Raw genomic sequence first — 27,927 nt, 5'->3', positions numbered from 1 at the left:
AAAACAAAAACCTTCGTAGTGCGCACACGACAGTTCAACCACCGCTCCACTCCAGGCTACGCAGATATACAATTACTATGTTCTGACGGTCTGTGTGGGACGATAATGGTCGTTGTGCGCGAAGAACTTCGCCGAATGTTCCTGTCATGCCAGCCACAAGTTTCGCTGATCGCAGACATTGTCAAAGAAGAAATCTAGCAATTAATGGTACCCATGAGACATGGCAACCACACCGTCAAGCCTTGAGCTACACTGCTGCTGCTCGACGCTGTACTCCACGTCCACGTCAAGAGGCCGCACTGCCGCATCTGCGTCGTCAGACACCGCCACCGGCAACGCCACACCATCCACCTGCCAGCCAGCGCAATGCTCTAAGAAAAACCGACGTGTAGCGCGCCCCCGACCACCGGCCTCTCGGCTACCGCTTCGGGGAAGCTGGCCCCACCTACCGCTGCTGCCAGTACTGCCGAATGACACTACTTGGTTTCACCATCAAAGCACCACGTCCACAGTGCGGTGAAAGACCACGTGACATCGCCGACTATCTCGCCGGAACGCAGAGAACAACTCGAGGATATTCTCGTTCACCTTCGACTGGCTGCTACATGTCACCGCACTGTCGTCAGTGTACTGGCCTAAGTCGGGGCCAGTCGTCTAGCTCGTATCAGGAAAACTAAGTGCCCCAACTGATGGAGGTTAGGTTGCTGCACTAGAAACTGCCAAAGATCCTCCGCCACTGATGATACAGTCACGATGAAACTTCAAGAATCTGTCGTCACCTCAACGTAGCCCGACGTTAAAACTCGAGTTCCAAAGAAGTCCTCATTATGCAACGTCGAAACAGTGGTGCAAACCGACGTAGCCGTGATCCGACAGCGCGACCCAACCACGACGCCAGGTGACGAGCTAGCGACCTCGACATTTTCATCGACGGCCACAGCATCATAGCCGTCGTCGACACCAGAGCCGACTATTCTGTCTTCAGGTCTTCAGTGGGACTTTCACTGCGAAGTTGAAGGAAGTTAAGATTGCTTAGGAAGGCCCTGAAATCCGTACAGCTGGAGGTCACCTATGTGACACCGGCGGGAGTCTGCGCAGCTAGAGAGACCATTACCAGCCGCGTGTATCCCGCAAGCATCGACGTACTGTAGCATTCCTCGAGCGATGTCATTCTTGGAAAGAACTGCTTGAGCCCTCACGGTGTGGCCATCGACCTGAGAACAAAGTCGAAAACACTATTCCCAGAAAAAGCACTGCCATCATACACGTCGTCAAGAAGGCACACCTTGAATCTGCTGGAAGATCAAGTCACCATTCCTTCTCGCTTCAGCGTCAGCATTTTCGTCGGCACTCAAGAATCAACAGACATGTAAGGCGTCGTTGAAGGCGACCAACACCAGTTGATAAACTGCGATAGTTGCGTCGCTAGAAGAATGTCCAAGCTGCGAGAAGTGAACGCAAGAGTGATGCTCACGAACTTTAGCAACGAGTACAAGCACGTCAGTGAAGGCACGATGGTTGCCTACAATGAAGAGATACTGTAATCCAGCAACGCTTTCGCCCTCAACTATTCTGCCAAATCTGCTCTGACGACTGAAACCCTCCACCGAATTTTGGACGTTAACCCGAGCCTTCCAACGCATAAAGAAGAGCAGCTCGAAAACGTGCTCCCGAAATGCAAGAACAGCTCTTCGTCGTCATCAAGAATTTGATAGACACCTGTCGCGAAACATCGAATCGTAATACAAGAAAATGCCAGGCCACTCCGTCAGAGTCCGTGCAAAGTTTCGACACGAGAACGCGAGACCATAATGAAATAAGTCGACGAAATGCTCCATGACGACATTATCAAGCCTTCAAAGAGTCCATGGCGTCAGTGGTGGTGCTAGTGAAGAAAAACGATGGAATACTACGCTTCTGCGTTGACTATCACTGACTCAACAAGATAACGCTGAGAGACTTATACTTTGTCCGCCAAATGATCGATCCTTGATCGACTCCAAAACGCAAAATACTTTTCATCGATGGACCTCGAGACAGACTATTTACAGATCGTTGCAGACGAGAGAGACCAAGAAAAGAGTGCGTTTATAACACCAGACAGCTTTGTGGAGTTTAAGGTCATGGCCTTCAGTCCTTGCTCAGCACCTGCGACTTTTCAACGTGTTATGGACACAGTGCTGGCAGGATTAAAGTGGTAGGCTTGTCTAGTTTACTCGGACGACGTCATAGTGTTTGCGTCAAGCTTCGACAATATTTTTAGGCCCAGTCAAGCTGTACTTCAAGTTATCAAGATTTCTGGGTTCATCCTGAAGCCAGAAAGTACCGCTTCGCGTTCGAGGAACTCTTCTTCTCAGGCCACATAATAAGCAAGTCCGAAGTCAGACCTGATTCTCAGAAGACAGCTGCCATCGCTGCCTTTCCGCCACAAGTTGACAAAACGGCTGTGCGCCAATTACAGGCACTTCGTCAAAAACTTTGCCCGCATCGCCGAGCCACCCACTACACTCTTAAAAAAAATGGAGTGACGTACTCTCCATTTAGGGAGGAACGGCGATGTCCCCAATGTTCGTCTTCAAATAGAGAAACGTTGCTCCCTCATCCACGGAGAAACACGTTTCTCCTTATGAAAATCAACATGGCTGCCCCCCGGCAAAGCGAGTAGGCTTAGCAAATGCAACGATTCTCGACTGGTAAGGAGTACACGGCACTGAAAGTTACAAAAAACGGTCCCGCTGAGCTTGATATTGAACGAAATTGTTATAAAAACAAGCAGACGAACCTGTGGCGGTGAACACATCGCGAAAGAGAACGATGGATCAAGTACGTTTCGTTCGGTCAGCGAAGCCACGTTCACTCCGAAAGACACGGTTTCTGCAGAGCCCTCACCTGAAGAGTGCATGCTAGGCTTGCTGTATTTATTTCTCGCAGATTCACATAGTGTAGCGACGTTATCCATGCGCTTACGGGTCCGCAGGTTACGAGATGTGCCTCCAAACCGTACACTCGATCGCAGCGAAACCATTCCGAGTCCGTAGTGCAGCTTTGATAGATAGATGTTCAACGATACATAAATGGCTGGAGGTGTGAGAGCGTCAAAGCAATGAAGTAGGTGGTAGGTGGCGCCATCTGGAGGGATTGATCAAAAAAAAAAGTTGACTGCCGCGACGTTTGTTGTTATTACCCACTATCTCGGCTATCTTGCGGATATTTTACGCATCAACCCATTCAAGACCACTTACGGACACCGAAAGCCTATTATGTGCTGATGCAATCAATATAGCTACACATGCACACATGGTCACATAGTACACAAATAGTACGCAACAAGTACACTAGCGTATACGCTAACAAGTACGCAACAGGAGCACAATCAACCATTCAAAACCAACGGCTCACACCTCGACGTGTTTACTCACACTCTACTGTGAAAGCGCGCCAGCTTATATAGCGATGAATTTCAACTGACCTGAGTGGCACAGGTTACAAGGAGGTTTTCTTACACTTTTTTTTCACGTTTTTTATCAATACCACAACATGCGCACACGTAAATATATTGTATCTGATGCTTAGGTAAACCTTAGTTAATCAATGGTTGCACAGTAATGAACGGAATAATTACTAGAGCTTATCAGGTTTTCACGAAGGCGGATGCCCCAAGCCGTGCTTAGAATGCCCACGGCAATTCGAACGCTGCGCCATCTGTCGACCACTGCCACAGTTACTTTTTTTTTTCTTGAAGCCTCTGAGAGTGCAAACACTTGCCACGCGTTAGCCATTTCGGAGGTCACGTTTTTTTTTTTTTCTTCTTACTTGGAGAAGGCGCAGCATGCAGACCAAACTTTGTCTCCGTCGTGGTAGGTGTTCTGTGGTCACGTCGACCTCGTTTAGTTGTTTCGTCTTAACGTTTGCTTATATTCTTTTTACGTGCGTACCACAAGTGTGGCCGTTAGCCATGGATATAGTACACCACTAGCCCTTCAATGACAATGTTTTAATGCGGTAACGACCGTCCTAGCAGTGTATACGTACGTTACAACGCGGGTCTTGCGAGATAAATAAGCGATTACCTCGCAACCGACGGTATTTTTTCGTGAGCCATGACAGTGGCTGTTGGCGTCACGGCAGCTCTCATACTTGAGTGGAGGAACTATCGCTGCAGGGCGCAAGTTTACTATAACTTTATAGAATGTTGTGCCTGCATACTTTTCTGCTTCAGATGCCTCTCGCGATTCGCCTCGCGTGTCAACTTGCAATCATAGTGCGTGCCATAATTTTGTTGTTATCGCTGTGGCTGTGGTGGTTATTACTCTGGATTCGGAATACTCTTTTCACAAAGGTGAGTGAGCGTTAGTACTTACTTGCTGTGCACAGCTGCTACTAGAAGTGCATTTTGTGTTGAGTTTCTCACGACAAAGGAGAATCATGGACGAGAAAGACATACTGCTCGCGTGCATAATTCCATACTTCTCAGTGCTGGCATGGGCAATTCAAAACGAATGCGGTTGAGAATTTGGTTTAACCTACAGAAGTCATTGGTTCACTTTTCACAAACATTTAGTTATGATGATGTTTAAAATGTTTCTGATGGTTTTAATCTAGTCTGGCGAATAAACGCTCGGTGAAACTTCGCAGCCTGTTTCCCTTTGTGCTTTCACCTGCCGGGGTAGCATAGCCTTATTGGGTGTCGTGTGACTATGCTGATGGACGCAGGTACGACTTCCGCCCACGGCGGCCGTATTCGAATGGGGGTAAACTGCAAAGAACATCCATATGGTGGTAGTGGCACGTATAACTCTATCAATTGTATATGATCGTACTTTCACGCATGGACTGTAGAGTGGTATCAGGTTTCCTACACTATTGAAAAAATAAGTGTGATGCTTTTTTACGCGCCTCGTTGAATTCATGAGTGCTGTTGGTGCCGTGCGAAACTAAAAATGCGTGGGCTTACCAAGTATGTCGACACCGAAAAAAATCATTATTTTTTTTACACTCTAAGGTAATCGATAAAGCAAGACTGCTTGGGAAGCAGAGCTCCTTGTATTCGTGACAAATTGGTAGTATGAAACAACACGAGACACACATGGAAGTGTGCGGAGCATCGTGCGAGTGCCTGACGATTAAAAAAAAAAAGAGAGAGGCATTTACTCTATACTAATAAAACAAAAGAAAACGTCATTCCTGCATTGCTTACAACAATCTTAGGTTAAAGCAATCGCTCGCGACTGGCCGCGGGCGGCTATAGGCTTGGCGTGCGCATGCGCGCGAGCAAGACCCCCGTGATTGAGGAGTAACTTGAACGCTGAAGGAGAAACGTTGCTCCTTTGGTCCTTGCCGCGAGAGGGCGCGACAGGTAAAGCGCCCGAAAGGGAGAAAGTCGCTGCGCCGAAGGAGGAACGGAGCCCGTTTCTCCATTCTCGCTCCCTTTTTTTTTAGAGTGTAACGTTACGAAGTCTAACGTTGAGTTCAAGTGCCAAACTCCACAGGAGGAAGCATTAAGAAACTAAAACGGCCCTTACAAATGCATGCTTTATTCGCTCTTTTGACAAAAACGCCGTAGCAGAAGTGTACACTGATGCAAGTAGCGCAAGACTTGGCGCCATCCTTGTGCAGAAAGCTGACGGACTGGAAAGGGTTATTACTTACGCTATGCGGTCACTTTTAAAAAAAGAAAGCAATTATTCCACAAGAGAAAAGCAGTTCTTTGCCATCATCTGGGCCTCGTCAAATTTTCGTTCCTACCTTTGCGACAGGCCATTCAAAGTTGTGAGTGACAACCTCGCCTTGTGTTGGCTAGCTAACTGAAGGACTCTTCAGGTCGTCTCGCCCGATTGAGCCTGAAAGTTCAAAAATGCAACATTACCGTCATCTACATGTCCGGCAGAAAACACTCGGATGCCTACTGCCTGTCGCAAGCCCCCGTCGACCCACAACCACTTGAAGGCCTGAATTACGACTGCTTCTTGGGAACAATAACTGCCGACGACTTCGCTGAATGCCACCTGGCCTACCCGGAACTTAGGAGGCTAATAGAATACCTCGAGGGCAAGACCTTCGTTATTCCGAAAGTAGTCGAGCTAGCTCTTACGTTATTTTCGCTGCGAAACGGCCTTCTCGAAAAGAACTTCTCGCCGCTTTCAACCAAGTACCTTCTTGTGGTGCCTTAAGGTCTGCGACCACAACTTTTCTAGGCCCTGCACGATGATTCCACTGCCAGAGACTTTGGTGCTTCCCGCACGCTCGCGGGGACACAAGAAAGTTAATACTGGTCACGCCTTACCGCCGACGTCACTCGTTACACGAGGACATGCTGAGACTTTTGGCGACGAATGGCACCGCTGACAAGGCCAGCATGGTTACTTCAGGTGATTAAACCACCTCATTGACCATTCTAACAAATCAGCTGGACCTGTTCGGGCCTTTTTCAACGTCCAATTCGGGAAATTAACAGATCGTCGTAGCTACTGATTACCTCACCCGCTACGCCATAATTACCTCACCCGCTACGCTATGCGCGACCAGTGTCCGTCGGCGTGGCCCGACGGACACTGGTCGCGCATGGAAATGGGACGGAAATGGGACATGCTCCATTTCACGCAGATGCGTTTCCTAGACAACACTGCATCTCCATATTTTCGTTACGGAGGGACGCCGGAAACGCTAAAGAGCGCATACGTCAAAGAAACGCAGCGCGGCGCACGCCTGTGAGTAGGTGGCAGGACCGGCACATGGCGTGGCAACGCCGGCGTGACACGAAGAAATGAATGCCGGCGAGCACGCGCACTGCGTCACGTCGAAATGTATTGGCGCCTTGACTGTGGTGTGTAGTTATGTTCTCACATGACACGCATCTCATAATTATCATGTTTGCACTAGTCACATACATTTGTCATCCATTGGCATCACGTAATACCAAACGGCCGCAAGCGCATCATGAGTGTGGCATATTGTCATGTTGTTACATGACACGCATGTTGTGATTATAATGTTTGCGTATGTGATTTACCTATGTCATTCGTTCGCGTCGCATAATAGCGAGTTCGGTACATGTGAAGCTAGCGAAATGGCCGTGAGCGCATCATGAGCGTAGTATGTAGTCACGTTGTTACATGAAACGCATCTCTTGTATAGCATGTTCGCACCAGTATCATACCTTCGTCATCCGTTAACGTCCCGTACTACCCAATTTGGCATAAGTGAAGCTAGGGAAATGGCCACGAGCGCATTATGAGGGTGGTATGTAGTCATCCTGTTACATGACACGCATCTCATGATTATCAGGTTTGCACCCGTCACATACCTGCATCATCCATTATGTACCGTGATACCAAATTCGGTATAAGTGACGCTAGCAAAACAACCGCGAGTGCATCATGAGCCTGGCATAGAGTCATGTTGTTACATGACATGCATGTCATGATTTTCATGTTAGGGTCTGTCGCTTGTATTCGCCATGCAATCATATCATGCCATACCAGTTTTGCAACATGACATGTGAACGAAATCATCAGAAGAGCTGCAAGACAATGAAATGTAAATCATAAATTTCATGACACACATGTCATAACTATCATGTAATGACTAGACAAACATGTTCCTCATATAGTCATGCTTGGGCATACCAATTTTGGTATCGATACCATCATCGAAACGGCCAGGAGAGCTGAAAGTCGTAGGCGGGTAGATAGATAGATAGATAGATAGAAATAGATAGATAGATAGGTAGATAGATAGATAGATAGGTAGATAGATAGATAGATAGATAGATAGATACGCTGAAAGTCGTCGAAGTTCGCAAAGAAGTGTTTCCCATTTAAAAAGCGACTCGTAAGTACCAAATGTTCAGTAACAGTACATTTCAGCGCATCTATTCATTTTTTGCTATAGGTGAGGCAAATAATTCCCCACCATCCCGTATGCGTTTCTCGCCTATTGCGATGGTTTTTTCGCGTATATTTGGCGCTGCTTGCTTAAACACCGCTTCCCCTCCATGTCCTTGCTTCCATGGCTGCTTTCTATGGCTTCCTAATAACATTATTTTAGCTGTCACTATCAGCTGCATTCCTTATTTATAGTTCATTATCATATTTTGGGGCGCAAATTGCTCCCTTCGTCATTCCACTATTTGCGATAACAATCCTAATGACTCCGCGAAACCGACAGAGCAAGCTCTGAAGGACCGTGGACGGCTGCGCTTTTACACGGGGCTACATATGGCTATGATTCATCACACACAAAACAGCAAAGCCGCTGTGATACCTATGCCTAATATAATCACCTTCATTACCTCTTTTTTCCAGAATTACTTGGCTTAGTGCAAGTACCTTCCGCATATATTTATCAATCTATCTATCTATCTATCTATCTATCTATCTATCTAACTGTCTATCTGTCTGTCTGTCTATCTGTCTGTGTCTGTCTGTCTGTCTGTCTGTCTGTCTGTCTGTCTGTCTGTCTGTCTGTCTGTCTTTCTGCGTCTGTCTGTTTGTCTATCTATCTATCTATTTATCTATCTATTTATCCTCCGCTTACGTCAGGGTGCTTTCGTAATCGTTTGGGTGCACGTTGAAGAACCCCAGGTGGTCAATAGTTTCGAAGCCCTCCACTACGGCGCCTGTCATAATCATATGGTCGTTCTGGAACGCTAAACTCCACATATAAATCATCATCATCAGTTTTCGTGATCATTCCATCAACTTTTCAGATTGACCCTAATATTTGCAAAACGTCAATTTTGATTGCAATGCTGCCTATCCGATTTCATAAATATTATATCTGTACTCCTGTGATACAGCCGCCACGTTAGGTCAAAGTCAATTTCAGTTAGATGCCGTATACGTTGAAGCTGATTATTGTAGCAGCGTGCTTGTATACCATTCTTGCGAGCTAAAGCACTTTGTATCACCTTATGATTTCTGGTGTTGCTAATACTCATGTCAGTGTTGGCATCGTTGCGCATGTTCAAACAACTTGTTACAGAAACAAATGTGACTGTTCGAATTAAGCCTTTGTGGGTAACATTTGTACGCCTAGTTTCTTTCACTTCACAACGTGTCGCTCAAAAAAAAAAATAAAACGCGGTCACTTTCCCTTCACATGCTTCACATAACCGCGATTCGCAACGTACGTGGGATCTAAAAATTTTTTATACTCGAAAATATACTTTAATTGAATTCTATTTGACATTGCTAGATAAACACGGCTACCTCAATGTTCTCTTAACGATGTAGTTCATTTTTAGTTTGTATGATATAAAAATGGGTTTCGGTTGTCTCAGCAACAGCTGGCGTTCTCTTATATTCGCCGTTTTTATTGCTGCCCAAGATTTGCCTTGAGTTTGAATTCTAGTGAACTACATACAATGTTTTATCCATAACTTCTTCTTGTTGAAGTACAATAATGTACAGCTAGGTGTGCAGGATGCGTGCGCTTCATGCGTCCTTTTACTCTGGCCACGTGATCTGTGAATGACGATGCCCTCAATGTAATACAATTTATTTTCAGGTGTGTGCACTACTAAAGGCTGGTGCACAGAGAGAATATGACGCCGAATCAAAAGTACCATACCTCCACGAAGAAAAACTGTGGGTGAGCTACGATGACCAAGAGAGCGTCACACTCAAGGTTAGTCGCTGGCTAGAAAGCTAACAGGCTTATTCACACCGAGGACAGCGCGGCAAGGCAGCTAAACGGGGTTTTCGAAGCGCCGAGCCAGCGAATGCGTGTAACTGTTCAGACCGCATGCATCCTTCGGCTGTCATCGTGGCAGAAGAGGTGGGCATCACTAGCTTTTGCCCATATGTCGAATCCACGTGGCAGTGCTTCTCCGAAAGGGACACCGCTACGCCTCCACCAAGAGACACTATGAATAAGTACGGCAAAGTGTTATGCTTCAGCGGGCGCAAAAAAAAGAAATAGTCGGGGAGCGATCGACTTTGCCCCCTTGTTTTCCTCCCGCTTTCGCTGCCTGAAGAGGCGGTCTTTCCAGCTTTCCACGTTGCCGTCTCGCCGGTTTGGTCACATCGCCTTCGGTGTGAACGAGCCTTAAGCTTTCTCTCTGAGTCATGTTCATTGAACGTTTAGCTCTAAGGCTGTGTTTCACTGTTATATTTTAATTGAGCAACCACTCACGCACAAAAGACCGATGCTCCAGAGCCCACTTGCGAAGGCTATTGAAGCAGCTAGCTAAAAATGCGTTGCGATTCATCCCGTTATTTCTCAGGGCTGCAAAAAAAAATCAATATGATAACACAAATCCTGCTGCGATTACTACTCGTTGATGAACGGAACTTCATTACTCGATGTATGAACATGTTTTCGGAGGGCTTAACTTTACAGTTGTTCTCTAAGCTTTAAAATCGACTTTCGTAGCAAAAGTTCTACTACCTGCACAGCAGCCACATGACGTCATAGTTGGGACAAGACAATGAGTACATGCATGCTATAGTGACGAATGTTTGAAGTACGCTAGGCCAGTGACAGTACCTTTTTCAAAAGATACCTGAGCATGCATGCAAGAGGAGACTATTGTAGCACTTGCAAATATGTTTTCTAATGAACACAATTTGCTGGCTTCATGTTCCTTGTGTATACCTTGTGATCCTTGCTTACTTACGTGCCCCGCCATGGTGGCCTAGTGGCTAAGTACTCGGCTGCTGACCCGCAGGTCGCGGGCTCAAATCCCGGCTGTGGCAGCTGCATTTCCGATGAAGGCGGAAATGTTGTAGGCCCGATTACTCAAACTTGGGTGCACGTTAATGAACCCTACGTGGTCTAAATTTCCGGAGCCCTCCACTACGGCGTCTCTCATAATCCTATGGTGGTTTTGAGACGTTAAATCCCATAAATCAATCAATCAATCACTTTTACGCATTGTTTTGGGCTGATTATTGTTCTATGAAATCAACATGGCAGAGTAGAAGACATCAAGATCTTCATTTGGATAACTAAAAAAACCGCTTTCATACAGTTTAGTACATCTTTGGGCCACAATTTCTCATTTCGTTTTTAAACATCCATCAAGACATCAGGCACTACTCAGTCAGGTGGGTGCAAGAAATCGTAGCGTTACCGCTCTCGGTCAAGCTGGCATGGTCGTTCACCATGTCGCTGTATGAGGTGTCACATCTGGGGAGTGGACCTACTCAGCCACATAAGTTGTCAAAAACTTGCTGTAGTACCTCCTTCGTATTCTGCTTGCACATGACCAACGCGTGGTGAAGGCGCGTTCTAAAACACGACTAAATTGAAACACTTTCTGAAATACACGTTTTAGTAAACTATTTGCCTTGAGGAGACCTACTGCTCATATCGGAAATCGACATTTCGACTGAGTTCTGTTCAACTGAGACGAAAATTTATAAGGACCACCAACCATTTTTATGCTACCTATTTTTCGTTAGCGCGAAGAAAATCTTACGCGTCTCTGAGTCTGGTCCGGGATTGCTGAAGCGGAAAATGCCTCGAAACAATTGTGATGAGAGGTTTGCTATCTGCAACTAATATGAAGTCGCATGCTCACATGCTGCAAACAGTGAGCGCATGGGTAGTTCGTTTACAAACACGGCTGTTTATTGCGCATGCAAGCACTGCGCGCGCATGCGCAATGGCTTGGTCCACTGGCGTTTGGTACGGCAGCACCGCTTTTCACAATGCTGCTTTTCTAACGTCGTAGGCAGTGCAGAATCGAGCGGGGCTGAATAATAATATACATACTCTAGTTTTGAGGGCTTCCACGCGCACTACAGCATCAGACTAGCGAGAACGCTCGACAAAGTGATCGACTCCATAATTCATACGTCCAGCTTCAAGGCTGTTCTGCCAGGCTGTGCCACAAGCTCGTTTTCGATAACATTAGGCATGTAATAAATATACCAATCTCGGTCCCAACGCTCAAAGAATGCTGAAAGATGTCACTATATTTCGTGCTATTATGACTGAATCGCACGTTTTGGCTAGTTGTCAGCCCTTTAAAAGAGCCCTGCAGCACTTTTTGATCATGTTCAGAAAACGAAGACAATAGGTAGTCGAGGCTTCCGAGAACACACGTGCGGAATATTATAGCACAGCCCAGGGCCTTGAATACACAACCAATTCTCAAAGTCAGCCAATTATCAAAAGTCAAACCTATTTTCAAATTTGAAATCACTGTCTTATCTCTCGACAAATCAAGCTACTGGCTCAAAATCACTACATCTAAGGCCCAGTGTCCGCTATTGGCCGATTTGATCATCAGGCACTCACTCTATAGTGGGGCCTAGTATAGGAAACCATGGGAAGTCGCGAGATGTCTACACGTGCGCGATCATACTGAGAAGCCGCGCATTAGAAAAAAAGAAACAAAACAGAGAATAGCTACTCAAGCTCACGAGGCACACATGACGCATTTTCTTCCCCATGCTATGGCTCCCAGCATAGATTCCGGCAGTTTCGTTGGGACAAAAAGATTGTGATCGTAGCCTACGACAAACCTTTTTAACTTCACTTGTACTGAGCAGATTCAGGAAAATTTTGGGGGTTGTGAATTTGTCAGACAATAATGTGATTAAGTGAAATCACTTTATTGCCACCTGAAAAAGCTTTGCCGGACCCTTTTAAGAGGCTGAAATGGCCGCAGCCAAGTTTGTAGAGAGCCCGACGTTCCGGGACTGATTCGGGCCCTTCCTGAGAACGTGGTTGACTGCTACAATGGTCATAGAGGCATTTCCCTGTTTTGTTCGGGAATATGCGTGAAACACCTCTTTTCTTTGCATATTAGACAAAATGACTTCTAATAAACACCATATGTTTTTTTGTGCGATATTTAAGATTTACGCGTGCATAACACCAAACAATAAATTAAGACAGCTTCGCGTTAGCAGTGACAAGCCTAAAGCAAATTCGTAGCTTGGCAGCCTTTTTTTTCAACGTAAAATAAACTGGCTGAGGTTCAGCAGCTTCGCATGACTTACGGTGAGTAGTTCTGCGCAAGCGCGAGGAGAAGTGACGTCACACGGCGTGCAGCTTGCGTGCCGCAGAAGACCTGGAAGCTCCTGCGGTGACCTGTCACCAGTGGGCTAGCGCTTGATACGCGCGAGATTGATCACTTCTTAATTCATTCGTCCGTCCGTCCGTGGCTCGTCTGTCCATTCATTCGTTTTTGTCCCTCCATCCATCCCTGATTCATTCATCCGTGATTCGGCCGTCCATCCGTCCAGATCTCACTGTACAATATCCTGGCATAAGGGAGCTAATGTACTGCCCGTTTTTCTTTCATACTTTTTCTTTCCTCCTCTCTTTGTTTACTTTTCTGTCTTCGATTTTTCTTATTGTTTCTGTTTGTTTCTTCCTATTTACTTTTGGATTTCTATTTCTTCGTGTTCTTTTTGTATTCATGTTATTCTTTTTTTAATTTTTTATTGGTGCTAGTATGCCCTACGGCAGCAGTTTAATAAAAAGGAAACGTTCTGTTTCCTGTATGAAGGCCAGAAGTGGTCGATGCAATGTACCACAGTGCGTCCATGCGAGCCTAGTGAAGGCCCAGACAGGTTCCCAACAGGGGATCGAGCGTTGACTCTGTGGCTGGGGCAACACAGAATCGGTATGTCATAGGGCGAGGCTGTGCACCAGTTGACCATGCAACCCGGATGGCAGGAGTCAAGGCGGCGCCCACACGAATCCTCCTGAGCGCAACCTCTTCTCGGCGAGTTCAGCTACCGGGAAGGTATGATCCACGTGGAGGAATGAGTGCACGCGGGGAGCACCGGAGAGTTTTTTTGTGCACAAGCAAACTGTTCTTTGGGGACAAAAGAAGTAGAGGCAGCGGATGTTGAATAGCCGCTCGATAGCAAGCGGCATTTGCTTTCAATTCAGCCGGTGCAGACCAGCGATCCCACAATACGTGGACAGGACAGGCGAATGAGTGAATCAATCGGTGCATTTGCCACTCAAATGAACAGGAGAGGGCGCTGCGGAGTTGCAGCATGACCGATTCACAGAGGTCACCACGTCCGCGGTCACTAACACAAACATTGAGCTTTCTGCAGTGTGATTGCAGTTCTTGCTGTTTTGTAGACGGAGGACGCGTAGTTGTAGACGGAGGACGCGTGATTTTCATAAACAAGGCGAGGTTGTAGGATTGATCGCATCAACGCACAGGCCATTCGAGAACAGGCATCTCCGGTCTTTCGAGAAATGCAACAAATTAGATAAAAGGTATTAGCACTTGCCGACGAGCAGAGCGATCCCACGCATTCGCAGAGCCAGATGCCTCCAGTTTGACCCCGAGCACACGGATTGTGGATGCAGGAGTGAGAGTTTGGCCAATTAGGCTAAAACAAATTGACGTCTGCAGGAGGCGACGGTGACCTTGTGTGTTGTTGATACAAATGAATGCAGTCCTTGTGGCAGATAGTGTCAGTTCTATGCACGCAAACCAGTCCAACGCCTTGTCCAGAGCTCCTGCTCGTGTTGCAGATCTGCATGTTGTGTCCACGCAGTCAAATCATCCGCATACAGGAGGAAGAAGGCATCTCGAATGCGTGTTAGTTTCCATGCGAGGGGCGACAGGGCAAGATTGAAGAGTATCGGGGCCAGCACCGAGCACTACGCTACACACCACTTCATTACAAAGTGTCCCATCCGTTGCTTACCTACTCGGATGCAGAACGTACCGAAAGCCAGAAAATACACCACAAAGTCCCAGACGCGAGGCGGAAGTTGAATCTATTGCATTATGGAATTGATCGCAGAGTGACTGGCGTTGTCGTAAGCCTTCTCACCGTCCGTGGCGAGAAAGGTTCGAATGCTGCTTGATCATCCCACAAGCACCACGGACGACATATTATGTAGGCAATCTTCCATGCCCAGATGTGGTCAAAAACCATTCTGGGCCGGATGATACGAGGCGTGCTTTTCCAGCCACCAGGAGATGCGCGACGCCAACATGCGTTCAAGAAGCTTACACAACGTACATGTTAGAGAAATCGGCCGAAGATTAGAGAGGTTGCTCGGGTGCTTTCCCGGCTTTGGTTTTGGCACAACTTCGAAATGCTTACACGATTGAGGCAGCTCTCCGGTCTTTTAGACTGTGTTAAGCGTGTCCAGCAGCCACTGCAGTTGAGGGCCATAGATGTTATTGAACAGCTTTTAGGAGATCCCATCTGCTCCTGACGCCTTGCGTACATTTGCCTGGTCAATTGCTTCTTGAAGCCCCACCATCGTGTACGGCTTTGGCATGCCTTCGATGTTTGACGGGCTGGGAGTCACGCCAACCTGGGGAAGCAGGTTACATGGAAAGTCATATTGTTCTGGGTGAGGTTGTAGGCTTGGAAGAACGTCTTGACTATTTCTGAAGCGAACTAGCTTGGCGTGCATTCATACGACAGACACGCACTGGCCACTGGGTCCGGCATACGAGTGCCTAATACCATGCCGAGCAAAGTTCGCCATAATGAGACGGATGACGACGATGGACTGAGTGACGACACACACCAGTCCATCCATTGTTCCCGGGCGAGACACATCTCGCAGCGACGCGCTGCAGCGGTCAGTCTATTGAGGTTATCACGAAGCTCAGCGGTCATCGGATTTCAGTATAAGGGTAGCTCTGCACAACGGTTCGCTGCCCACAGAGGCAGAAGATGTAAAGTTGGAGGTGATTTGTTCTCCTCTACACAGTTTGTCTGCGTGGCGGCTTGTACAGCAGTAGTTAACACCTGCAATGAATTAGACTATGTATCAGCAATCGAGGCGTTCGGTTCCTTGCGAATTAAGTCCCAGTTGTTTGTGTAGCATCAACGTCAGAGGCGGCGCTGGTTACACGCGGCCCCACCGATTATCAATGGATGGTGATCACTTCCCCGGCAGCCTGGTTCTGGGTCGCACGAAACGTCACACATGCCTAACCAGCACGAGAGATCAGGCTCATACGGTGGAGCACAGGGATGGTCCCACTGACGTGTAGAAGTGGCCAGAGCATTCAGAAGGACAAAGTGGGCGTCTGTAAATGTGTCTACCAGGACCTTTCCTCTAGCACTTGAAGAAGGCCCACGACAGATGCGGTGCATTGAATTATCCCCCAACTAGCACTGGGAACCTAAGGTAGGTTTGTCGCAGGTAAGCCAACCACTCCAAATGCGATCGAGGAGCGCTGCCACTATACAGACGCACGTAAACTGAAACCAAAATCATGTCGGTACACGGAATATAAAGAGAACTGCCACCACTTCTTACCACTGGTTACACCACGGCAGCAGGGAAACTTGCGTTTCAGGACATGTAGGCACAACATACACTACCGCCTTGCGGGAGGACCCAGCTCATTGGTGCAGCGTCAACCAGGGATGGTTGGGGTAGCATACGCAACGAATGCAGGGATGCGTGGAAGTGAGTTCATATCCTGTAGAAGCAAGCCCGAAGTAGGGAGCTTCCCCAGCGCAAGGCGATAGCGAAGCTCACCAACTTTATTTGCAAGTTCATGGCAGTTCCACTGCAGGACACAGTGGTGGCGCGTTGCTTTTGAAGGAGTGGTCATTGCAGTGGGAGGTTGGCAAGGAACATTTTTGACAGCTCTTACAGTTGCCGGGCATCAAATTGGAGAATCTCTGCCGGAGTCATCTTGACTGGTGCGAACGCACTTGCGGAAAATGATTCAGTAACAGATGCAGCACACTGCACGTCTGTACCGCACATCGAAGTTGGTACAGTGGATTGGGCGAGATGGGTTCTGCGTTGAGCCAGGCGCTCGGCTTTGATTTGGAGCTGCGCTATCTGTTGGTCAGGTTTCGCAAGATCGTCTGTCGTCGTAACACACAAATTAGGAGTGCTCGCCAGAGTGCTCAACAAGTTTTTGCCACCGCTTGACAGCGTCGCTGTACGTGGGGGCTTCATAGCAAGCATTGTCAGGTTCTACTACTGCTGGTTTGTCCTCTTCGGAGGGGTACAACAGTTCAGTTCGATTGCTAGTCGGAATGTCAGCGTCCCTTTCTTTTTGTGTCACTGAACTCTGGCACCACTTGCTTTGGCGATGGGCTTTGAGAGCCTTCTGTTTAACTAGGCAGTCTATGGATGTTATGCCATGATCTTCCAATTGGCAGAGCCCGCATTTGTACGTGTGCGTCTTGGTGGTTCCATGGAAAAGTCTGTGGGTTGGGGGAAAAATTTTCACATGTCTTTGGAACGAAAACACCGATAGCACTTTACCACACCGGGCTTGTACACATAAAATTGCTGGATGCATCTATCGTTCGTAATGCGGCTTGGTAGCGTTCGAGGACATGGGAGAGTGACCAGGCGTGTGCGTTTATGACCAATATAACGAGCTGTTATGATTTTGTGAGTGGAGCAGGTCAAGGCAGCGACAAGGCCCTCCCGCGATTCCCCTAGGTCAACTCCAGAAACCACACACAGACGCAGGTACGAGCCAAAACTCATGTACGCTTGCACTTGCTTGGTACAATCAGCTGCGAATGGTAGAGTTTGCAGTTGGGTTGGGCGGTCAACATTCGCTTGCGAACGCAGCCATACGGATGCGCTGTTGGTGGGATGGTGAATAAAGAAACCTCTAAAAGCGGCGGTTTTGAGGCAGGCGTCGAACGCTGACTGAGGGAGGTGATTTGAGATTTTCGATACGTCGAAGCACTCACGTGGTTTTACGATGCCCTTGTACTTAGACTCGGTGCCAGGCGAGGCAACAGCTGCCAGAGAGGGGCATTCCCACTTGCGTTCTCGTTTGGTGGCAGCTGACAAATCATCTGCATATGTTTTTGAGTCAGCCACGCGTTTCGCACTGCGTTTCGGAGGAGAGGCTGGTTGTGATGGCTTCATCAGGATCTCCGCTGCAGCCGTCGACACTGATTCTCATGAAAAACGCGCGATTATTCCCGCCGCCAGATGCAACCAGCGAGACGCCGGAACTGTCCTGGTGAGCATCCTACGCACAACGTTGAAGCGAACGGCGTCAAGGGTGGTTAGTTCAGGTCTTCGATGATGTCCGGTAGAAAAGAACCTGGGGGCAAACCGACGGCTTCATCTAAGGCGTCTGGCAAGTCTGTCTTTAGCCAGTGGGGCCAGACAGCTGGGCGTCGTTGCGTTGAGCCAGGGCGCAGACAGTGCAGGATCGCCGGTGGGGCGATGGTCGCGCGAGCCGATGCTATTAGCCGATATTCACGCAACTTCAAAACGCGTCCGTTCTAGTCGGCAGCTCAGCAGCGTTTCCCCTCATGTAGTTTCCTCTCTCTTTCTACTTCGTGCTTTCTTCATATTCTTTCTATTTTTATACATGGTTTTGAAGTGTTTCTTCTCTTCAAAATCAATGCGCTTGTAGAAAAGAGAGGAGGCGTCTTGGCGCGAGCGCGAGTGGAGATAGCTATGTTATATATGGTTTTGTCAGCCTTTCCCCTAGTAACGACCACGGCATATGATCACAGCATTCGACAGCGTATGACAGACTAGTCCCCATTTAGGGTTTTCTCTGCTTCACCCTTGAAAAAAAACCACTTAGTTTCACTGTTTCGGTGGCGCAATACAAATTGCACGAGTTGTTGTGAAGAGCGTCGTACGTGGTAGTTTTGTTTGACAGCTGAATTAAGGCTGAAGCGTAAATTAAATGGTAGTTTCTTTTTCATTCTTTCCAACAGGCCCTGTGGATTATGAGCAATGAATACGGAGGCACAATGACTTTCAGCTTGAACGCTGACGACTGGCAAAGGAAATGCGGCAACGACACGTTTCCCCTCCAGAAGGCAATTGCGAATATAAGCGATGGCAGCAGCGCACAGGGCTTTTAATTCCACCCTTGAAGTTATAACAACCCTGCACTTCTATGGATGCTAAGAAGATCCACTTGGTGCAAGCTTCAATTTGGCAGCTCGGCATTTTTTCCCCTGTTGTTCTTGAGGTACACCAACGCTGGAAGTTTAGACATTAGGCGCTATATTAAAATTATTAATTCCTTGCGTGCAAATATCTTAGATGCTTAAAGACAAAGCACGCCCTAGAATTGAACTTATGAGTACAGAAAACCAAAAAGCAATGCTTTGTGACGGTATATCTTCCATTCTGATTACTTTTCTATGCCTATGAAACAAAATAAGCAATTTAAATAAATTTTTGACTCTGAAAAAAGGGTACTGTGTTCATTTTTTGTTTCTTACGTATGCGAAATTATTCTTTTAGGAACCATAGCGAGTAAACAGCATTCAACAGGATCAAGAAGCACGAAGACCGTCAAGCAATGTTTGGTTTTCACAATATGAGTCTAAAGCGTATCGCTCGCAATACGGTACAAATTCTCGACACAGATCAGATGCGCATGCTTCTATTAAAAAGACAAACAACAGCACCAACAGTATACTGACAAGTTAAGTGTTAAATTTCAGTCTACTGTTGCCGTTCCTAGAGGAATCATTTGTGGGTTTTATACCAATTATACGTGATCACATTACACAAGCGTCAATGCCTTTTGATATGCGAACGCCAGACTGCGTTTTTTGCCCAAGGTAAAACGTAAAACGGGACTGCGTTTTTTGCCCAAGGTCTTTCTTCCTACAAACGTTCTCCGTACGTGCATTCCAAATTCACAACTTGCACATCAGAAAAAAAGGCAAGGTGAGTAAGTTACAAAAATATTCATTAAATGTAGAAATTTGTTCGCTTGTTGTCCGGAGAAAAGTCCGGAGATATCAACACGTGATAAGAAGGGTCCTCCAGAGCACTAAGCTGGTGTGAGCTCGCAAGGTGAGAAGTTTGAAGCCATGCCATTTTAGGAGCGAAGCTCCTTAATGCGGCACCCATTCGTCCCTCGTAGTCATAGTCGTCGTGTGCAACAAGTGTTACATTTTGTCCTGCAAGGTGGAGCCGGTGGGAGATTTCTCCTGTGCTTTGTTGAACAATAAAAGGTTCGCGGCGTGCGCGTTCACTAAAAGCCGAATGCTCCTGTTTCTCATTCCCCATTAGCAACCAGTACAATATTTCAGTAGGAAACGTTAGAAGAAGTAGATGTGTTAAAAGCCGAATTCTGCTGTCTCTTATTCCCAGTAGCAGCCATTGTTTACCTCCAAGGTAGTGCCTGGTGCGATTTCTCCTGTGGTTGATTAAACAATAAAAATTTTTGTTCAAAACGCCGGTGATTGATAAAATAAACCAATTAAAGACGCCAGATGATTTCTAAAAGCAAAAATAAAAGACGCCAGATGTTTCTAAAGCAAAACAAAGAGAAGACGCCAGCTGCTTGACGAAAGACGCCAGGTGTTTTCTAAAGCAATGGTTTTATAATCAAAACCATATCAATACAGGTTTGTAGTTGCCGATGCTCGTTGCCGTCGGCTTGGGCTCGTATGGTACATTGAGCACTATCTGCCAGGAAAAGGTTGCTACGTCATACTCGCTGGGCGTAACTTCCTTGGTTTTAAAGGTTAACGAGCGTTGGGTCGCAGTGCCATGAATACAGTGAACTAGTATATACCATGAACTCGAGGTGGTTAAAGGTGGGAAGTAGACCCCAAGCGCAAGCCGTAAGAAAGTGTGCGCGTCCCACCTCTCGTTTAAATGTCTGCTGGATGGTGGTGCTTCTATATAGGGAATATATGATGAGAAGATGCGAGATGGTGGTACTCGGAGTGTTGATTAGATGAACGAACGGACACAAGGAAAGATGCATGATGGACGCATGAACAGACTGAGGGGCGGATGCATGTACGAACGCAGGGACGGACTCACGAACAGACGTACGTACGGACGCGCAGATGGACGCATGGACGGTCCAACAGACGGACGCATGGACGGACGCAAGCAAGAACGAATGGACGGACGAATACTTCACCCCACTCTCCATCATTCACTCCGTGAATGTGCTGCCATTTTTTGTGCAGTATGTAGTTTCTGACAGTTACGAAAAAGCCAGGCGAGCTACGAGTATTGCGAAGTTGAGAGCTGAGAGACGGCCAGGTGGTATTTGAATATGCTAAATAAGAGGAACAGCACCCTCTAATAGAGATAGCACAGCAGCCTTGCATGCAATGACAGAATTTTGTTTGAATGCCAATATCGCACATTTCTCAATCGTGTAATTTCTTGAAACACTTGATGAAGGACCTGTTTGAGGAATAAAAAAAAATGACAGCGCATCTATGGAGTGACAGATGATGAGTGGGTCGAAGCATTCACCAGCACATTCTTGCTTCCGTCTGTCCGCCGACCATCCGTGCGTACATTCATGCGTCTGTCTGTCTGTCCATCCGTCCGTCAGTGAGTCCATCCATTCATTTGTCCTTCTGTTCGTACATCCGCGCGTCCGTCCATCTGTTCTCCATCTGCCTGTCCGTCCATTTATGCATCCATCAAGTGAACACTCCAAGTACCACCATCTCCCATCTCGCATTCCCTGTGGCACACACCCGCTCTACAGCGGCCATCTGCCACCGGTGGCTACGTATATCAGAGGATGTACTTACCTACGCTTTAAGGAGCTTCGCCCCTAAAACACAAGATATGAGGTGCAGCCTTACTATCAACCACATGCAGTAGTGCACTCTATAACCAGAGCAGGATCGCTCACCCTGGTGTAGTTCTTTGCCACTACGTCCCTTATGTACGAATGGCCCTCGGCACCCAGTCACCAGCGGCTTCGAAGCAACTGTCCAAGGTGATGGTCGAACTCGAAATGCGGCGGAGGCTGCTAAGAATCTTTGCTCCTCCATGAGAATCTGATCTTGGCTATGTTTAACGCATGAAAGCTATCTTGTGAGGGTAGTCTAGGCGTGTTATTTGAGGAATTAGGGAGTGTTTACGGGACGTAACCATGCTCAGTGAAGTTGGGAGGACACGCGAAGCTTATAGAGTGCTCAAGAACGGACACGTTCAATGCCAACGTGAATTAGTTGCAGAAGAGAACTAGCCGTAGCTTTCTTTATGCACAAGAATATCACTGGCAACATAAAGGAATACTGCAGCATTAGTGAGGGGGTGGCAAGTATTATAACTAAGTTTTACCAATATGTGCATGATGAAGGTGGTACAGGCCTGCGTGCCTATATCGAGCCATGACGATCATTTGGCTTTCATGCTTTTACGAAGGAAAAGAGTGAGCAGTTAGTCAAGTCAAGACACCGCATCTTGCACTAATGGGAAATTTATTGCCAAGGTAGGCAAGAAAGAAGCCGAAGACAATGCAGTGAAAGAATATAGCTTCGGCTTTATAAATGCCGAAGTGAAGTTATTGGTAGAGTTCTCGGAGCGTAATAATTTTGGATCTTGAGTAACTTCTACAGAAAATGGGCTAACCGTAAGTGGACAACGTGAAGTCCCCGAGGGGAATGTAACACTTATATATTATTTATTCGGTATGCACAGCCAGGCATTAGACAGGATGTAGAAGTAGATGGCGAGATCCGATGCAGTGACCATACAGAGTAAGAGCTCGTATTCACCTTTACTTTTTCATTATTTACTTACAGTATACTGCAGTCAAAAGACCAAAAAGGGGGGCATAATAAAAGAAACTTTTTCCCAGTTTTACTGTGATGCGAGGAAATTTCAAGCAATAAAAACAAGGTATTACAGTTGAACACAAAACAAAAAGTTAAGATGACAACCAGACAATCTAAATAACAAGTAAAAACTGTAAATAAAGTGCACTGTAAAACAGACAAGAGCTTGTGTTTTAGTAATAAAAAGAAAGATACATATTTATTACCATCCCAGAAATCATTATCAGAAAAAAATTCAAAAGGTAACTCGTTTTACTCATTGATAGTCCGAAAAAAAAAGGATTCATCAAAAAAAATTTGTACGTGCGAAGTGTGGCTCAATAGTTTAAGCATGTGTGTGCTTAGATGGTTCTGACATTTGATTTCTTTTGTGAGTTGAAGGACTAATCCTAAATTTACGAAAATAAAGCGTGTGTAGATATTTCAGACGGGCAACTGCCCTTCGATGTTATAAAGTAGGGATGTAATTGATGGTCATGATCGTTGCTGGTTAGTTATTTCAGTGGAAAGAATTAAAGATAAAGCGAAGCGATTAACGCTGCATGATTTCTCAAGTTTCCTAATATTTTTTTTCAGATGTGGGTCCCAAACAACGCTACCTTAGCCCAACTTCAGTCTCATAAAAGCATTGTCGGCCAACAGTTTTATTTCTGATGGTCTTGTTTTTAGATTATGTCTCAAAAACACAAGCTTTCTAAAAGCTGATGGGCATGTTTTAATAATGTTTTTAACCATGGTAAGTGGTTGGTAAGTGGGACAACTAAGTATTTATATTCTCTAAACTCAATCAAGGGATAGATGCCAAGTTGATACATATACATAAAACAATGTTTCTTATTTGTTATGTACATGACAACTGACTTGTCACTATTCACTTTCATTGACCATTCTTCACATCACTTATAAATAACACACAAGTTGAATTGCAGGCATATCTGGTCTGCTGGAGTAGGAACAGCTTCAAAATGTACGCAGTCATCGCAAAAAGCTTTATGTGTACTTGCGATCTGTCTACTGTTTTAGCAATATTATTTATGTGAACTACAAAGAGAACAGTTCCCAAAACACTGCCTGTGGGGACACCAGACGATACTGGTAGAATTGAAGACATGCAGTCATTTACTTGAACATACTGCTTGTGATTATGAAGCTAAGAACAGATTCAAACAATCGTGTTCACAGGTAGGCATAGATTATGCAATTTAGGAATAAGTTTGCTATGTGTGACAAGATCATATGCTTTACTGAAGTATAAAAAGAGCATCAATTTGATTTACCATATCAAGCCACGATGTGAGTTCATAAATTGTTGTGACTGATTGCATTGTGGTCAATCAATTTCTTAATCCGTGCGTTGATGGCGACCCTCGAGCTATTTTTCTCATAAAATTAGGTATCATCATGTGTTATTATGTGTTCTAATAGCTTACATGACGTACGCGTTAAGAAAATAGGCCTGTAGTTTGCTACGTTCAGACTATCCCCTTTCTTAAACACCGGGTCTACACGTTCCATACGCCGTTCAAGAGGAACGACAAAATTTTTAAAGGAGATGCAAAAAATGTTTGTTAAAATGTGCGCAGTGGGTTCAGAATACTTGCGCGAGAGTCTGTTAGGGATATTATCTGGACCAGCTGATGATTTCGTTTTCAGGTTCAGCAGCAAAAAAATACATCCTCGTAAGTTGTGAAATCAGAACATATTTCTGGAAGAACATTTTCATGTGATTATTCATGCTGCGGAGCAGAAAATACGGCGCAGATGTGCGTGTAGAAAAAGTTGCTAACTATTGAGAGTACGATATACTCTACTACGGGAGAGCAGAAATCCGTCTCGTGGGCCTCTCCCCAAGAAGCTAGCAGAAAGAGGAAGTCCTTTGTCAAGTATCTGTTAAAGTGATGAGCGACACTTGGCGCAAATTGGCGCATCTCCATGATGAAACCACCAACGGTTATTTTACTGGGCGCAGCAATCATTTGTTCTCAATATCGCCAGCATTTTTTATGACTTTTTTCAAGAATGCAAGAAATTATTCAGTGAAATGCCTAAGTTTGGCGTCAGAGAGTTTGGCATCGAGGCGGACTTTTACTTAAGATAATACAATAATAAGTTTTTTTATGTTTCTGGCTACTTTTGGCTTACGGTGTAGATTAATGATTTCTCTTGTTATCCATGGGTCTTTTTTGTTATTGTGAATATCTTTCGAAAGGACAAAGCTTTCAATGCAAAAAAATTGTCCTTCAGAGCATTTCGGAATGTCAAGGCGCAGCCTAGCATGTTATCATAAAGATCCCCCATTCGGTCAAGTATTGCGTGGTAATCAGCTTCAGCTAAATTTTTAATCAATTTTCTCCTTGTTTTTATGCTGCTTTGTATCACCAAGCGTGAAAGAAAAGCACAACGCCTCATGCTCCAAAGCTCCATCAGCCACAACTGCAGAGTATGTAAATATGTCATTACTAATAAAACTTACTTTATTGCTGAGCGGGCAATTCCTGCTTCTTTGGTGTGCTCGGTAACCATTTGTCTTGAGTCACACTTGATTATAATATCAACAGGAAGGTGTATGTCCACTTCAAAAAGGGAAGCAGGGTTATGCCAATCAATGCAAAGTGAATAAAATGACCAACAAGTATTGTCATATTGTTTGAAATTGCAGTCATATGACCGCACAGTTAGGAAATGTATTCAGGGAGAGCGAATGAAGGCGTGTACACAATACATGCAATAAAGAATTGTTCCCAGCAGTTAACTCTTAGGGATTAGCTTTCGTGACCATCAATTTGTTTTACAACAACACCACGCAATGAATGCAGTAAATCAATGGCCTGGCCACTGCCCTCACTTTGGCGATCACAACCAAACACGTGCTAATTTGGAGGTACCAAAACAAAATCACAAACATTGCCAGTTAACAGAGTTTCCGTAATAATTGTTATGTGCAGATCATGTTCAAGAAGTAGCAGTTAACGTTTGCCTATATTATTTACAAGACTCCGTGCAATAAAATCTAGTATCCGTAAATGTTTTGTCTCTTTACGCGGTTTACGTCAAGATGTCACATCCCGCTGCTATAAAAGTGGTACACGGTCATTACTGGCGTCATCCCATACAAAAAGCGTGTCATCCATTTTCAACTTATCAAGTAAAAGAGATACGCGCTTGTTATTTACTCGATCATCTGTGACGCTATCTTGAAGAAACATATGCACGCGCACTGTTACATGTTGGTAATTATTTTGAATGGAAAGGTTTGTTCTTTTAGGTTTGTTCATATTGTTATTCACAGCCCGCTTTTCATAGTGTTTTTGAAAATTGGCTATCGCTGGGTGTCGGCCTGTAAAGCGGCCAAGGTGGTGAATACGGGCTATAGAGTCGCATTTTACTCAAAGTTTTTTTTAAATGTCGCCAACAGCATCTTTCCCTAAATAGCCTCGTTTTCCCTACTGTTTTTTATATTACCATAAACTATTACGTTTGGTCTTCGACTGCAGTCTTCAATGTAAACAGTGTTTTTTTTTTTGCTTTGCAACGCTACTGAATTCTGAGGTAACAACGACGATGATTGAAGGGCTGTTATTAGCGGTGAGCTTTTTTTGGTTCGTTTATAAGTTGGTCTAATGATTTTAAACGTGAGTCAATATAACCAATGAGCTGTACGCACTCGCTAAACTTGTTTTTCGTCTTCATAACGTCAGCGTGAATATTGGCTTGTCCTTTCAGTACATTCTGTAGCATATCATCTGTAGAGGGTCCTGGTTGGCGCTTGGCATCACCACATCTCTAAATTAGAAGAACTATGTAACAGTCATAGACAATACCCAAGAAATCATCTGGGCACGGGAAAACTAATCAAAAGACGCCATCTCCACTCCTAAAGCCAGAGAATGAACAACTGACCTGCACAGCGAAAACAAAATTCCTGGTTAGCAAAAGCATAATGTGATAGGCTTGAAGACGATAATGAAGTAGCGGTGAGAGGGAAAGAACAAGGATTTAGAGTTTTATCCAGAATTAATTATGGGCTCTAAACGAGGTAACCAAATTTCGCGTAGACACAAGTAACCTGCAAAAGTGTGCAACGGGATTTGGATGCCGAGACACTGGAAAGCTTTCTTGGGGACGAAAAATCTTATTAAGAGTTCAGAAACCATAAAAGCATCAAAGCAACTGCAAAATAGAGCTCGCAGAGCTTTCAAAGCTAATCAATAGGCGTAAGGCAGCCGATATCATAGGTTGTAGTATTGAGACAATCGAGCATGCTTTAAAAAGTGGCAAAAGCTTAGAAGCTGCTAAGGCAACTTTGTGCATAGACGAAAATGGGATGTATGCGATAAGGGACAAAGAAGACGCATAAAATAGTTGAGGTAGCCACGAGTTCTCCAGAGAGCTGTACAGCAGCCCAAACAACCAAGATGACACCATAAGAAGCAATGATATACGTCCGAAACAAATTCGACATCCTACCAGTAACGAGAGTGGAAGAGAGGAAAGCCATCAAAGGAACGCAATTGGGCAAAGCTGTTGGTGAGGATAAGGTAACAACAGCCGATAAATTGCCTGAGAAAAACTGGCTACTTCATATACAAAGTGTCCTGACAGGAAAGGTACTAGAATTTTGGAAGAACGACGAGATCACCTTAATTCATAGAAAAAGAGACGTCAAGAACTTAAAAAATCACCGATAGATCAGCATACTGTTCACTATTTTCACTCTATTTACAAAAGTACTACCTAATAGAAAGAAGACAACATCAGTGTTCAGTCAACAAATAGAACAAGAAGGATTTCGTACAGGCTGCTGCCCACTAGACCCTATATTACTATCAATCAAATAATAGATAGGTTTGCGGAGTACAACAAACACCTATACGTATCCTTCGTAGGTTACGAGAAGGCGTTTGACTCAGCCGAGACATCAGCAGTGATGCAGGTACAACGGAATAAGGGCATTGGCAAACCCTCCATTATCATACTGGAAGAAACCTACAGTGAATCCACAGCAACCACAGTTATTCATGAGACTGGCAAGAGAATCCCCATTGGGAAGGCTGTAAGGCAGAGATACACGAACTTAATGCTATTCGCCGCGTGTTTGCAAAGCGTTTTCACCACCCTATCTGGCACACCTATATCAACTAGGGCCAGACTAAAAATTACACCGCTGCCGGAAAACGTACATCTGGTGTTCTACGGAGGGAGACGCAATGCAAGAGCTGTAGGCCTGCAGGCGAGACTCGAACGTCGATCCGGCGTGTTTCACACGGATGCTGCAGTATACGGAAGAAGGGAAGCGCACACAGTGGTAGTCGTTTGCGAGATCGGGAACCTGGTTTCGTGCTGCACCCCCCAGAACCCAAGGACCACAGGGGCAGAACTTGCTGTGTTTTGGCAATACCACAAAAAGGCTCATGAGTGATCGTCAGCGGCTCTAAGTCAACCACTACACTGTGTTAGT

General features: G+C 45.6%; 1 protein-coding gene across 2 annotated transcripts in view; it reads left to right on the top strand.

The window, feature by feature from the left end:
* Positions 1–19,107, top strand: part of LOC119178391 (chitotriosidase-1) — a 74,164-nt gene extending 55,057 nt beyond the window's left edge. The window contains exons 8-9 of one of the 2 annotated variants that reach the window (XM_075887391.1): positions 9,508–9,627; positions 18,621–19,107. In XM_075887391.1, coding sequence (XP_075743506.1) covers positions 9,508–9,627; positions 18,621–18,770 — 270 coding nt within the window. In that variant the 3' untranslated portion in view covers positions 18,771–19,107. The remainder of the gene's footprint in view (positions 1–9,507; positions 9,628–18,620) is intronic. The other variant, XM_075887392.1, reaches the window with a different exon arrangement.
* Positions 19,108–27,927: the final 8,820 nt, after the last annotated feature.

The sequence above is a fragment of the Rhipicephalus microplus genome, chromosome 1, assembly GCF_043290135.1.
Source record: "Rhipicephalus microplus isolate Deutch F79 chromosome 1, USDA_Rmic, whole genome shotgun sequence".
In the NCBI taxonomy this organism is placed as follows: Eukaryota; Metazoa; Arthropoda; class Arachnida; order Ixodida; family Ixodidae; genus Rhipicephalus; species Rhipicephalus microplus.
Note: the sequence above shows the minus strand (reverse complement) of the source record. Positions and strands in the feature narration are given on the sequence as shown.